General features: G+C 36.8%; 1 protein-coding gene across 1 annotated transcript in view; it reads right to left on the bottom strand.

The window, feature by feature from the left end:
• The window catches only part of itih6 (inter-alpha-trypsin inhibitor heavy chain family member 6), a 112406-nt gene that overhangs the window by 48895 nt on the left and 50578 nt on the right, over window positions 1-12933 (bottom strand). The window contains exon 4 of the mRNA XM_028813711.2: window positions 2696-2806. Within this exon, the coding sequence (XP_028669544.1) occupies window positions 2696-2806 (111 nt within the window). The remainder of the gene's footprint in view (window positions 1-2695; window positions 2807-12933) is intronic.

The following is a 12933-nucleotide window of genomic DNA, read 5'->3' as shown; positions in this document are numbered from 1 at the left end:
AACACATACCCCTATTCATTGTTAAATTCAAAGAATTCTTATGTCTGTGTATAAATAGTACACATGTTCAGTGCAAATTAGGGAAGGGTCACCAATTAGGTAGCCACACTCTGCAAAATATTTTAGAATCTGGATGATTCCACAAATTAAAATTTTTGTTCATTGTGCTGGTCAACTGGAGGCATCACCATAAAAATTCAGTGTCCTCACAAGAGAAACATTTCCTACATAGAAGCATGGACAGGTAGAATGCATCAGACTGCCTACCATTCATCTTCCCAGCAAGCCTTCTAGTACCTGCTAAGTTGAGACCTGTCTATGCTTAGGAATTTACTCAGGCTGTCTCCCTTATCTTAGTTGTTCATCCACGCTATGATGGTAGTTGTGGAATTCAAACCAGGAGCCTTCAGATTTCAGAACAGATATTTTAGTTAGTGGATTAGAAAGAGAACCCCCTTGGTTACACTGGCTGAAAACAGCCCCAAATTCACATCCTCCTGCTATCTCATTTAGGAAGAGTAGCTGAGCGGAACATTGTTTTGAGTAAGCAAATCATCAAAGATATGATGATTACCTGGAGCTTTGGGGCAGGGGAGGGAATTCAGTTACATCCTTTAAGGCTTACTTCACTAAAATTCAAAATAATATTGCTATCTGGAAGAACGGAGCAATGAAACATCTTTTTTGGTATTGCGGAATCCATCAGGAGACAAGACAACCAATCTGAACAGGACAGCTAAAAATGGCAACAGAAGGGTATGCAGGAGAACCCTGACCTAAAATGTACAAAGATCTTCAGCCTAAGGATTGGAAATCTTAGGTGTTTATGGTTGTATAAATGACATGGTGGACTTGGTGTTTGGGGACTTGTTGTGTTATTGCTTTATGTGATTGCTAATTATGATTATCTGCAATTCAGTTATATTTTTTATGATAAAATGTGCACTTTCATGTATTAGCTAATACTGTTAACTTTTTTATTAATGGCACTGTCAAGCATTAGGCATGGCTGCTTTATTGTCATCCATTTCCCTTTTTCTTTACAATCACTCATCCCATCATAGAGTAGTTTATCAGTTTTTTTCTAGTTATATTTTTGAAAGGTTATTGGAATATATTCATTGTTGCAACAGCAGTATTGTGCAATGCCCTATATTCATTCATTATTATTCCAAAGATACTGTAAACAGTAGGCATGTTGTGACCCTATGCCTGTCTATGCAAAATATATTGGTAAATTAAACTGTTACCAGGTTACTGGACATTTTACTAGGGACTGGACATGTCCAGATAAGATCTTGTAAGGAACTTTTTGAAAATAGCAAATGTGTACAGTCAGTGATTTGTTGGGATGAGACATTCAAAGCAAAATTGTCATAATTATTGCTATTGCTATTCTCAAGATGATCACTTGTGTTAACAAAGTGATTCCTGAATTCAACTGCATTTAATTCTTCTAAAGTTGCATTTTTTATCTCTGTTCAATGAGGCAATATGGAGGGATACTCGTCATCATTATCATCATCATTAGAGCCAGTAAAATCAAAAGTGGGAAGTCTTTAAATTTATACTTTGACCCTTGCTCTATTAGTGTTCTAAGGACTGGCTTTGCTTTCAAGGAGTCATGGAGTACACAGTCACATACTGTACTAGGAAAAAGCCTTAAATAGGGAGTTCATATCCCTACTGGGAGATACATAGTGGTTAGAGCCCAATATAGGCAATACTGTTCAATAAAGAAAAGATTAGAGTTCCCTTAGCTAGCAGGTCCGGGACTCAGAAAAAAGTTAAGGACCTAATCATATACCTGTAGTGTCAGAATGCTAAAACAGGTACCATGTTCACAAGAACATACCCAGCCTGAAAAACACATGTTGAAGAGCATGAGAAGAGCTATACAAAAATAAACTGAGTTCCATTAAATATTGAATTTGCTGCCCAATTAAATATCCATCATAAGAATAATGCAGAACCTCTGCACCAGAAATAAAAACCAAGCTTGAAATAAATGGAATACGGAAAGCAAGGCTAGGTATTTAAAATCAATGCTTGTGTAGCAAAACTAAAGAGGTCATGGAATTGGAAAAACACATCTCAGGCACTGCATGAGACTGGATAAAACAAAATTTTAAAAAATAAGATGAAACAGATTGAATTTGATAACCAATGTGGTTAACTGCAAATGTGGACAAAGCATCATGACTTTAGACTGGAAATAAAAAGACTGATATTTGATGTTTACTGATACTGAAAATAGATGCAATGAAATACTTCTACATTTTGCTTTATACATATATCAATCACAGGTTTGCATACTATTATTTTCATTCATAACTTAATGTGTGCCAATTATGCATAATATTTTTGTTCTCAACTTGACCATTAGATTAACATGTAAAAAATTAATTCAAACATGTTTACCATAATAGATTCCTCTTTAATCAAACTATCACAGATTTTTTTCCAGTATACGTTATTTCCCTCATTAAGTATTACAAGAATCACTTCCCAATTACTGTATTGTATTACTTTAATGGTCACCTTAGTTTAGGAGTTCATCACATTTAAAGTATTGAACTTTTGACAAAAAAAAATTCAGTTTACCTTTGAAAATGGCTATCTAAAATCATTTGTGTCATGCACCATTATGGCAGCCTTGTGTTTATAGTGCAGTGCAAGAAATGAAGCTGCTTACTTAGTCCCAACGTGTCCAGCTGTGCGACCTTTCTTCTTTGCCTCTTCATATATTCTTTTAGCTGTGGCTCTTTCCTTCACCTCGGCCACATAAACCTTGTTGTTTATGGTTCTAGAAAACAAACCATAAGAACTGAGTAGTGCAGATGGATTCTCTAATGATACCATAGACCAAATAAAAAGCACATTCTTTTTTGTGATCAATATCTTATTAAACTTTGATCAAAACATAATGAGTTGGATCAAAAAGGGAAAAGCCCAAGACAGATTCAGATCATTACCATACTAACATTTGCAAATTCATAGGTGTCTCTTTCCTTACACAACTACTTATTTCACTTTAACTTTGTTATTGTTATTATCCAGTAAAATCTTTGTATAAACCACTTTAATTGGCACACTCCTATTTAAAGTGAAGCAGACACAATGAATCTATTCACTCATTCTGATTATGACAGTTGATCACACCAAGCCCATTATTAGGACAGTAATCAGAGAACAACTTTTCAGCTCTTATTACTAATTTATAATACATTATATAATGCAGTCATGAATCTGGCAATGTAAAAACATGCTTCTTTTGTCTTATAAACGTTTTTTGTCAACAAGACCAATGTATAAAAATGTGCAATATGAAACAATATGCACATGGCTGGTTTTTAAAGGTCATTAAAACTCCTCTGTGTTCCTTCATTTTGGGAAATGTGACTTTTAAACCAACTGATCCAAAATGTTAAAAAATACATTGCATATAAACCCTGTATCAAATATTTTTCAGAAAGCCATAATCCTGAAGAGAAGGATGCAGCCATAGATAGATAGATAGATAGATAGATAGATAGATAGATAGATAGATAGATAGATAGATAGATAGATAGATAGATAGATAGATAGATACTTTATTAATCCCAAGGGGAAATTCACATAAATCATAAAACTTAAATAAATCATAACATTCACAACAATGTTTGCTGTATATAATGTTGTGATGGTGCCATGTAATGTATACTATGTTGTTTAATTGTACGTACGATGTTAATGTATTGATGTAATGTTGCCAGGAAAAAAAGTTTAAGTCAAATATAAAAACTTGAGGGTCACGGTGTATTCAAGTGACGAAGAACTAAACAAAATGTGAAGGAGACTATCAGATGGGAATGGAAAAGAATAAGAAGACCACGTGAAATCAAAATTTAAGGCAAGTGATTCACGGTACATGTCTGCAAGCTGCTACCAAGTTCCAAACCTTTCAGACTTCAGTTTAGTTTAAGCATCCAATGTCACTTTTACAAGTGCAGGCATTTACCACAGGGGTTCCCATTTCGTTAAAATAAAATGACTGTAACTTTCCTGAGTCAAACTGGCTGCCTAGAAGTAGTGATAATCAAAACAATTTGCATGAAATTGAATTCAGAACAAAACTCAGTGTTCTACTTCCACATGCATCTGCCTGGTACTTAATATTTCATTATCTCTTGTGAACTAAAAAATAAAATCAACTAAAAAAAAATCACCAACAGTCTAAATATCCCCAGCTAGGATAAGGCAGTTCCTAGCTAACAGTGGTTGTAGTTGTTGACAGCAACAACTTTCTGTATAGTGTGTTTTTGTGTAGAGAAAACATATCCGGTTCCTCCCTGTGTGGATTGCGCTTTGAGTACTGAGAAAAGTGCTATATAAATGTAATGATTTATTATTATTATTATTGTTAATGTGCACAATTGTGATTTTTAGTGTGGAAAATATGTAGCAAGCCAAATTTTGAAAAAATATGCTTATTTCTCTGCCGTAAGGTGAATGAGAAACATAAATATAATTGATTTTCCCGGTGGAGTATATATTACAGTCATGCCAAAAGTTTTGAGAATGACACAAATATTAATTTTCACAAAGTCTGCAGCCTCAGTTTTTATGACGGCAATTTGCATATACTGAATGTTATGAAGAGTGATCAGATGAATTGCAATTAATTGCAAAGTCCCTCTTTGCCATGAAAATTTACTTAATCCCAAAAAACCTATTTACACTGCATTTCAGCCCTGCCACAAAAGGACCTGCTGACATCATTTCAGTGAGCCTTACGTTAACACGTGAGAGTGTTGACGAGGACAAGGCTGGAGATCACTCTGCCATGCTGATTGAGTTAGAATAGAGAGGTTCAATTGTTGTGCAGAATGCTTCAGGGCGCCCAAGAAAGTCTAACAAGGGCCAGGACTGTCTGCTAAAGTTGATTCAGCTGCAGGATCGGGGCACCACCAGTGCAGAGCTTGCTCAGGAATAGTAGTAGGCAGGTATGAGTGCATCTGCCGCACAATGAAGCAAAGACTTTTGGAGGATGGCCTGGTGTCAAGAAGGGCAGCAAAGAAGCCACTACTCTCCAAGAAAAACATCAAGGACAGCCTAATATTCTACAAAAGGTACAGGGATTGGACTGCTGAGGACTGGGGTAAAGTCATTTTCTCTGATGAATTCCCTTTCCAATGGTTTGGGGCATCCGGAAAAAAGATTGTCTGGAGAAGAAAGGGTGAGCGCTACCATCAGTCCTGTGCCATGCCATGTGTGGAGTTGTTTCTCAGCGAAGACAGTGGGCTCACTCACAATTTTGCCTAAGAACAGAGCTATGAATAAAGAATGGTACCAAAACATCCACTGAGAGTAACTTATCCCAACCATCCAAGAACAGTTTGGTGACAAACAATGCCTTTTTCGGCTTAATGGAGCACCATACCATAAGGCAAAAGTGATAACTAAGTGGCCCAGGGAACAAAACATTGAAATTTTTGGTTCATTGCCAGGATAATCCCCAGACCTTAATCCCATTGAGAATTTGTGGTAAATCCTCAAGACAAACAAAAACCCACAAATTCTGACAAACTCCAAGCATTGATTATGCAAGAGTAGGCTGCCATCAGTCAGGATTTTTTCCCAGAAGTTGATTGACAGCATGCAAGGGTGAATTGCAGAAGTCTTGAAAAAGAAAGGCCAACACTGCAAATATTGACTCTTTGCATGAACTTAATGTAATTGTCAATAAAAGCCTTTGAAACTTATGAAATGTTTTTAATTATACTTCAGTATACCATAGAAACAAACATCTAACAAAAAGATCCAAAAACACTGAAACAGTAAATTTTGTGAAAATCAATACTTGTGCCATTCTCAAAACTTTTGGCCATGACTGTACAGTACATGCCTTACACAGCTGCAGAAAAGAACACAGGTATACAGAGATTGTGAACGAAGCTTTAGGAAGCAGTATTCCTTGTTTTCCAGCCTAAAAAGTAACATTTTTAAACCCCAAAAAGTCTTCAGTGAATTTCATGTTTCAAAATTCAAAAATCCTTGACAAGACAAATTAAACTGTCAGTTCATAAAACTGTTTTAAAATCAAAACTTGCCTTTGTCACTCATCACCGCCTACCAATACAGTAAACACGTGTAAATAAATTTACATCTCCTTCTACGCTCTACCCTGAAATTATGATATGCATATTACAAAAGTAAAAAAAACACACGGCAGCTTGATTAATTGGTGCTTCTTTGCTCCTTAGATGAAAATGTTCTTTTATGAGCTGTGTGGTGAGAGTGTCCGGATGTAAGATTAAGGAAGCCAAGTACCAGGAGGTAAAAAGAGCGAAAAGGAACAAACTATATATTAAGTCATTGGACAGGAGGTGGGCAGGAATACCAAAAAAAGGAAGAAAGAACAATTGTAAAAACAATGAACACTAAGCCAAAATCTAGGTCAAAAATATGTAGCAAAATGGTCCCAGTACTGACTTTTTTTACTTGTTCCAACTTTGTCCAAAAAGACTGATTTTGGAGTTGAGATCAATGATGGAAGCTTGTGTGTCACCTATCTTAACTAAGCGGAATATGATGATAAAATGTGTCACATGAATTTGCATTATGTGTAGCAAGATAAAAATATATTCCCACAAATGTCAGTCTCAGGGTCACAATGAGATGAAGCCCCAAATGGCAGGGCAGGAACTAACTCTGTACGAGGTGCCAGTCCAGTATGGAGCATACTTGCAAATAACAAGTATGAGTCACCAATCAACCTAGCACTTCCTTGGATTTCAAAATGTTTTTCAATTTCTTACAGAAGTCTCTGGTTGCAAAGCACCAAAAATATGCTATAAATATAGAAACACAAAATGATTCAGAAATATTTGGGTCCTTAACATCTTTGATAAAACCTTATTCAAACTGAACTCAAGTGAACTCCAACTAGAGCAACTCCTTGTTCCTGTGCTGCTCAGGAGGTCATATCAGGAGGAATAAATGGCTCCTAATATCTCCTTAACAGTTGGACTGTATGTCTCCAGCTCATTCCTGAATGAAAGCTGCCAGTGATAAGGAACAGTCAACTTGTGTAAAGGCAATCCAAACACACCAACTCCCATGGCCTCAGAAATGCTCCCTGAGGGTGGAAACAGTTGCACTTTCACAAAAGACAGGCACTCGCCTGTGTATAAGATGGACAGCATTGGCAATAAATAGAGTTGGGTAAATAACATTTTTTTCCAATTTCTTAATGAATTTTCTCATACACAATGCCAGCCATTCACCTTTGCAAACACACTGCATTCTGATGAATGGCCTGCAAGGAGCTGAAGTGAGCGCCAAGGAAAGTGGGTTCTACTGATTTCCAGGCTTCATCATGGATCTCTTTCCAGAAATCCATGAGCCTCAGTTTGCACTGATGGGAAATGAAAGACCACATGAAGTACTGCCAGGTTGTTGTTGGCTTTTTATATCAATCACTGGGGAGGTAAAGGAGATAATGTTTTAGGCAAATTAAAAAGATAAATATAGTTAAAAAACTTAAATGGAAAATTGGTATGTTTTCCAGCATAAACAGCATAAAGTGTAGTCAAGCATCAAAGTCAAACAAGGTAGTTTGAGGTATCTTCATGTGGGACCCCATGATTGTAATCTTGAAGAGCTATACTAATCAAGTGAGGAACATTAACACTACAATCCCTAAAGCCTATGGAAAAACTTGCAATGTTGGGCCACCTTAAATTCCCTCGCACTTCCTCATCAGCGTCTTTTGTTTTGCAAATGTGTTGATCAGCACCCAGTGACGCAGCTTTAGTCATACACAAAGTTCTCCCTGCTCAAGTCTGTTTATCTGAGTGTGAGGTAACTTGAATTGTGTAGGGTAAACAATATATCATTATGTGCAACACATATATTTCATGTGTGTTCCATGTCTGCAACGATTTGTGTAAATGTAGGATTACAGGAAATGCGAGGTAAGAAATGTTGAACACATAACTAAAATAGAAACTTTTTTCCTAATTATACTACTAATAACAAAATGTTTACATGAAGTGTATAATGTATGAAGACTGAAGTCCAAATATCAAATAAACACTTTCACAAAAGATACAGATATAACAAAACAAGAACTGTAACAACAGCTGCATAAAGCGCGACAGGAGCTTCCACCTGCAGCTAAAGTCACATCAGTATGTGAGCAATGATACTGAGAATGCTGATAGACTTCTTTTTGGGCAAATTTATTTTACTTTGGTTAAATTCCAGAAAAAAAAAGCGCATTTGGTCATGAACTTTGATGCCAATCCCTGGATGGATGACTTACTATAGTGCTTCTGTAAACCTCATTACTTAACCACCTTAGACATGCCATTTACATATTTGGCTGATGCCTTTATCCAAGGCAACTTAAAACATTTATGATACAATTGGCTACATTTATTTTGGTTTTCCAATTGGAGCACAGGCAGGTCAAGTGACTTGCTCATGGTCACACAGTGTCAGTAATGGGATTTGAACCCACAACCTCAGTGTTTGAAGTCCAGAGCTTTAAACACTAAACCATACTGCCTGCACAAGGGATATTGGCAGATTCCTTTGACAAAATCAGCAAAATAAATGAGAAAAAAGCATTCATGACCATTAGTGGACAATGGTAGTACTGCGTCTTCCACTATTGCTCCATTGGGCTCAGTGATATTCCAGTGTCTCGTGGACAAACTGCTCCAGCACCATATTGCCTATAGTGTCGCCTTTGTAGATAACATAGTCATCTTCTCCAGCAACTGGGACGAATACTTGCATCAGTGGACAATACTCTTGTCCATCCTAATCGCCAGGATGCACATCAACCTCAAGAAATCCTACTTTGGGCTGACAGAAGACCTGCATGTGGAATATGTAGTTGGCAGGGGGTTGGTTAAGCCACAGTGCTTGAAGGTTACAGCCAATTGGCCCTGTACATAAACAAAGAGACAAGTGCAAGCATTTCATGGGCTAGTAGGGTGTTAATAGTACCTCTTATGGAACTGACCAGGTGGTAATGACTTGCACTGCCTGCAACCTGAAAAGGACCCTTAGTTCTGCCCCTGTGCTCATTGCCCCTGACCTCTCAAAACCTTTTCTCCTCCAGACAGATGCATCTGACACTGCACACCCTACTCAAGTACCTGAGCTGGAAACTGTTGGCCTAATAGTGCAGGTTGAGAGTGAAGTCTTGGTCATCAAATGGGCAGTTATCCATCTGCAGTACTATCTTTTTGGGTGGCAAGTGTAGCCTGGTAGTGTACCATGTGCCCCTACAGTGGATGGCAACCAATAAAGACAGCAATCCAAGGGTAAGCTGCTGGTTTCTGGACCTACAGCCCTACAATATCAAGGTAATGTATCACAATGGTACACTTCACATCAATGCTGATGCTCTATCCTGAGTACATAACCTCGAGACCAAGTCTACTCGAACCATCTGGTCTGAGCACAGGAGAAGGCCTGGTCCTGATTTCTCTGACAATAGATAGATAGACAGATACCTTTCGTAGGTATCTAACAAAGCAAACAATAATACAGCAAAAAGTTAAAAAAAATCTGGATGCCAGAAATCTAGACCACCCAAGAATCCAAACTTTTTGAAAACTCCAGTTTTTTTAAATTTCCAAGCTTTTGTGTGTGAGAGCACATGAATGTATGTGATCTCTACACATGTGCAGTGGCAATAATCAACAACATATACCACATAGACATTAGTTTGAAATGATCAATCAAACTGTAGCAACAGCAAAAGTTTGTGCTGTATGCACAGTTTCCATATCATATTTTTGTATTTTCAGAACCTTAAGAATGGTTTCTGAAGATAGATAAACTTAGTGTTGTGAAGAGAAGGAAGAAAATGTTGAACCTGAGTAATAAATGTGAAATACTGTAATTAAGTAGTGTGAGCAATGTTGCTTTAATGGAATCTTATAACATCATAAAGTCTACAGTTAACAGTATAAAAAAGGCAAACAATACAATTCTAGCCTAGTCTGAGTCTTACAATGAAAATGCTGCAAAAAAAGTTTGCTCAATTCAAAATCAGAAAAATTTGATAAAATGTGGCACAATGGTATTTTCTTAAAATGATCAGAAGGTAAGGCAATTTCTGGGAAATATTTAATACTAAGGCAAAGTCTTTTAAAAAGCAAATGAAAATTGAATCAGAATGTGCATTTAGTGATGAATGGCTTAGGAATTGCATGACTCGTCATGGTATTAGACAGTTTAATATTGCTGGAGAAAGACAATTGGCTGATACAAAAGCAGCATCAAAATATAGGATAATATTTGAAAAAATTGTAACTGACTATGATCTTACACGTGCTTAAATTTATAATGCTGATGAAGCATGGATTTAATGAAAGTGTTTTCCCACAAAAACTTTGGGAGGAAACCAAGAATGAAATATTACAATGGTTTTTTAAGTTTAACAAAAAAGATTATCCATTCTTACATGTTCTAATGCTTCTGGTCAGAATAAAATTAAGCTTTTAATAACTGGAAATTTTCAGTGGCCAATGGCCTTGAAAGGAATTGTGCACTTGCCATTAACCTATAAAACCCAAAAACAAAGCTTGGATAGACAAGGACATAATTCTTGACTGTTGTTTTAATTATTTTGTTCCATCATTTAATCAGAACTTAAACACATTTTGGAAGTTTACAAATGTAAAGTGCCAACTACTTCTCAACAACTGTGGGTCCCAACTACATGAATCAAATTTAATATCTGATTGTGGGAATATTTTTGCATGTTACTCTTCAGCAAACAGAACGTCACTGATTCAACCTATGGATCAAGTAGCCATTAGGATTTCATTATAACAAACATTTTATGATGAAAATGTTAAATAAGAAAGTTGACCCTAAAGACTTTCAGCACAGTTTTTTAATCAAAGATGCACTAATTTCAGTTATGACTGCACACAACTAAGTCAGTAACCTTATTAAGCAAGTGTGGTGTTTGTAGATCTACAGTGTGATAGAGGCAAAGATTTTGAAGGGTTTCCTTGTACATCATAGGGTATCTGAAGTGCAAAAACTGATAAAATTCTCATCTGTGGTTAATCTCTGCTAGACATTTGGCATCGCTGTTGTTAAGAAGTGTGACATTTTCTGCTCACCTTTTTCCAATCCTTATACTACATTAGTAGGACAATTTCCACATCCCTACTAGAACAGATTAACTCACTTTGAAAAGGGAAGAAAGGAATTAAGACTCAACCTTGCCTGACTTTAACTAACTGCTAAAGAACAACTCCCAAATGGCGAACTGTTTATGATTTATGGCCTGTTTTTTGCGTTTTTATTATAATACATTTCATTTTTTCCTTTTAATTATTTTCTTTATCCTTGTAATCTTGTACCCATTGTAATATGCCTGGTTAACTTGTTAACTCAATGGTAGCATAAGGATAACTGATGCGGAGCCTTATTTAACATTTGAATGGCTGCCCTAGGATTCCTGTTGACGTATTTGTGATTTGTAAACTCTTGACAATGAGTGCTACATTCATAAATATAAAGCACTAGGGGTCTCATGTATAACACCTTGCACAGAATTCACATTAAAACATGGTATATGCAAAAAACTAAAAATGTGTGTACACACAAAAAAATTCAGATGCATAAAACTCTATGTAAGCAAAGTTCCACACACTTCCCTTTTATAAATCCCAATGAACAAGAATTTTAAAAAAATGCATGTGCCAACAGCTCCTCCTCAACATCTCCCCAAATTTCCATTATTTGAATATGCAAATCAGTATAAATAGCCCCTTGCTTTCAGTACTGCTTAGTAAAGTGGAGGCAAGGAAAAACATACTATTTGGTGCCTTAGGCAGTGGTATAAGCAACAAAAGGAAATTGATGTCATGGCACTCAAAAGTTCAAGTTCAGAAATTCACACAGTGCCCAAAATAAAAAAATTCAACATGAAAAGGCGAGTGTCTGAGTGTCATAGGGAAGTGTAATAGGGCCACAGAGAAGAAAAAAAATAGGGATACAGTGAAAGAAAAGGGTCTATGTCAAGATTAAAGTCGAAATGTTTTCTTTAATATCAAAATTTCCACTTTAATCTTTTTAGTTTATTTTGTCATTAAAGTAAAACATCTTAAAATCAATGTTTAATTTACTAGAGTTTCTCAAACCCCATTTTAATTAACTCTTTTAGGGCGGATGTCGACTTTTGTCGACACAAGGGGTTGAGAGTGGATATCAGGGGCAGAGGGCAAAAGAAAGCTGTAAATGTTGATAAAACTCGCCGCTATGTTACAGGTAGACCCTCTTTGCTCGGAGAACTGTTAGACTCATTGACTTGACATCGAAAACCTTGCATGTGCGCGAGTTGTGTAAGCTAAGCTAAGCTAAGTCTAGAATGGCATCGACATCAGGTGAGAGAGTAAAGCAAATGCACAGAGCAAAATACTCTGTGCACATTATTTATTTATTTTTTGCACATTATTGCTGAATCGGACTCTTGACTTATCAAACTCCAGTTTTGATACAAGTGATCTGGAGATCGAAAACGAAAGTCCGGCACCTGCTCCGGCTGACTGGTCCCCAGCTGATCATAGTGCTGGTCGCGCTCGAGTAGCTGAAGCGCCAAGGAAAACATTCAACCTGGAAGGAACTACACAGACATCGGTCTGTGGGAGACAAGCAGACAACTGGAGTTCACCAAACGATGTGACCAGCTGGTGGACACTACAGATTACCAGTCCCTCAACTGTTACACAGTTTTGTTTTTTTTTCCCCAGAAGTGCCTTTCAGTTTATGAGTGATGAGACAAACAGGTATGTAATAAGGATGTGAATTGGCATACTATAGGGGCTCCTGGAACATAAAGCAGAGTGACCTTTGTCATAAATAAGCATTTTATGATCAACTAGCAAAATACCCGCGCTTCGCAGCGGAGAA

The sequence above is a fragment of the Erpetoichthys calabaricus genome, chromosome 11 (assembly GCF_900747795.2).
Source record: "Erpetoichthys calabaricus chromosome 11, fErpCal1.3, whole genome shotgun sequence".
Classification (NCBI taxonomy): domain Eukaryota; kingdom Metazoa; phylum Chordata; class Cladistia; order Polypteriformes; family Polypteridae; genus Erpetoichthys; species Erpetoichthys calabaricus.
This window is presented reverse-complemented; position numbering and strand designations above follow the sequence as displayed.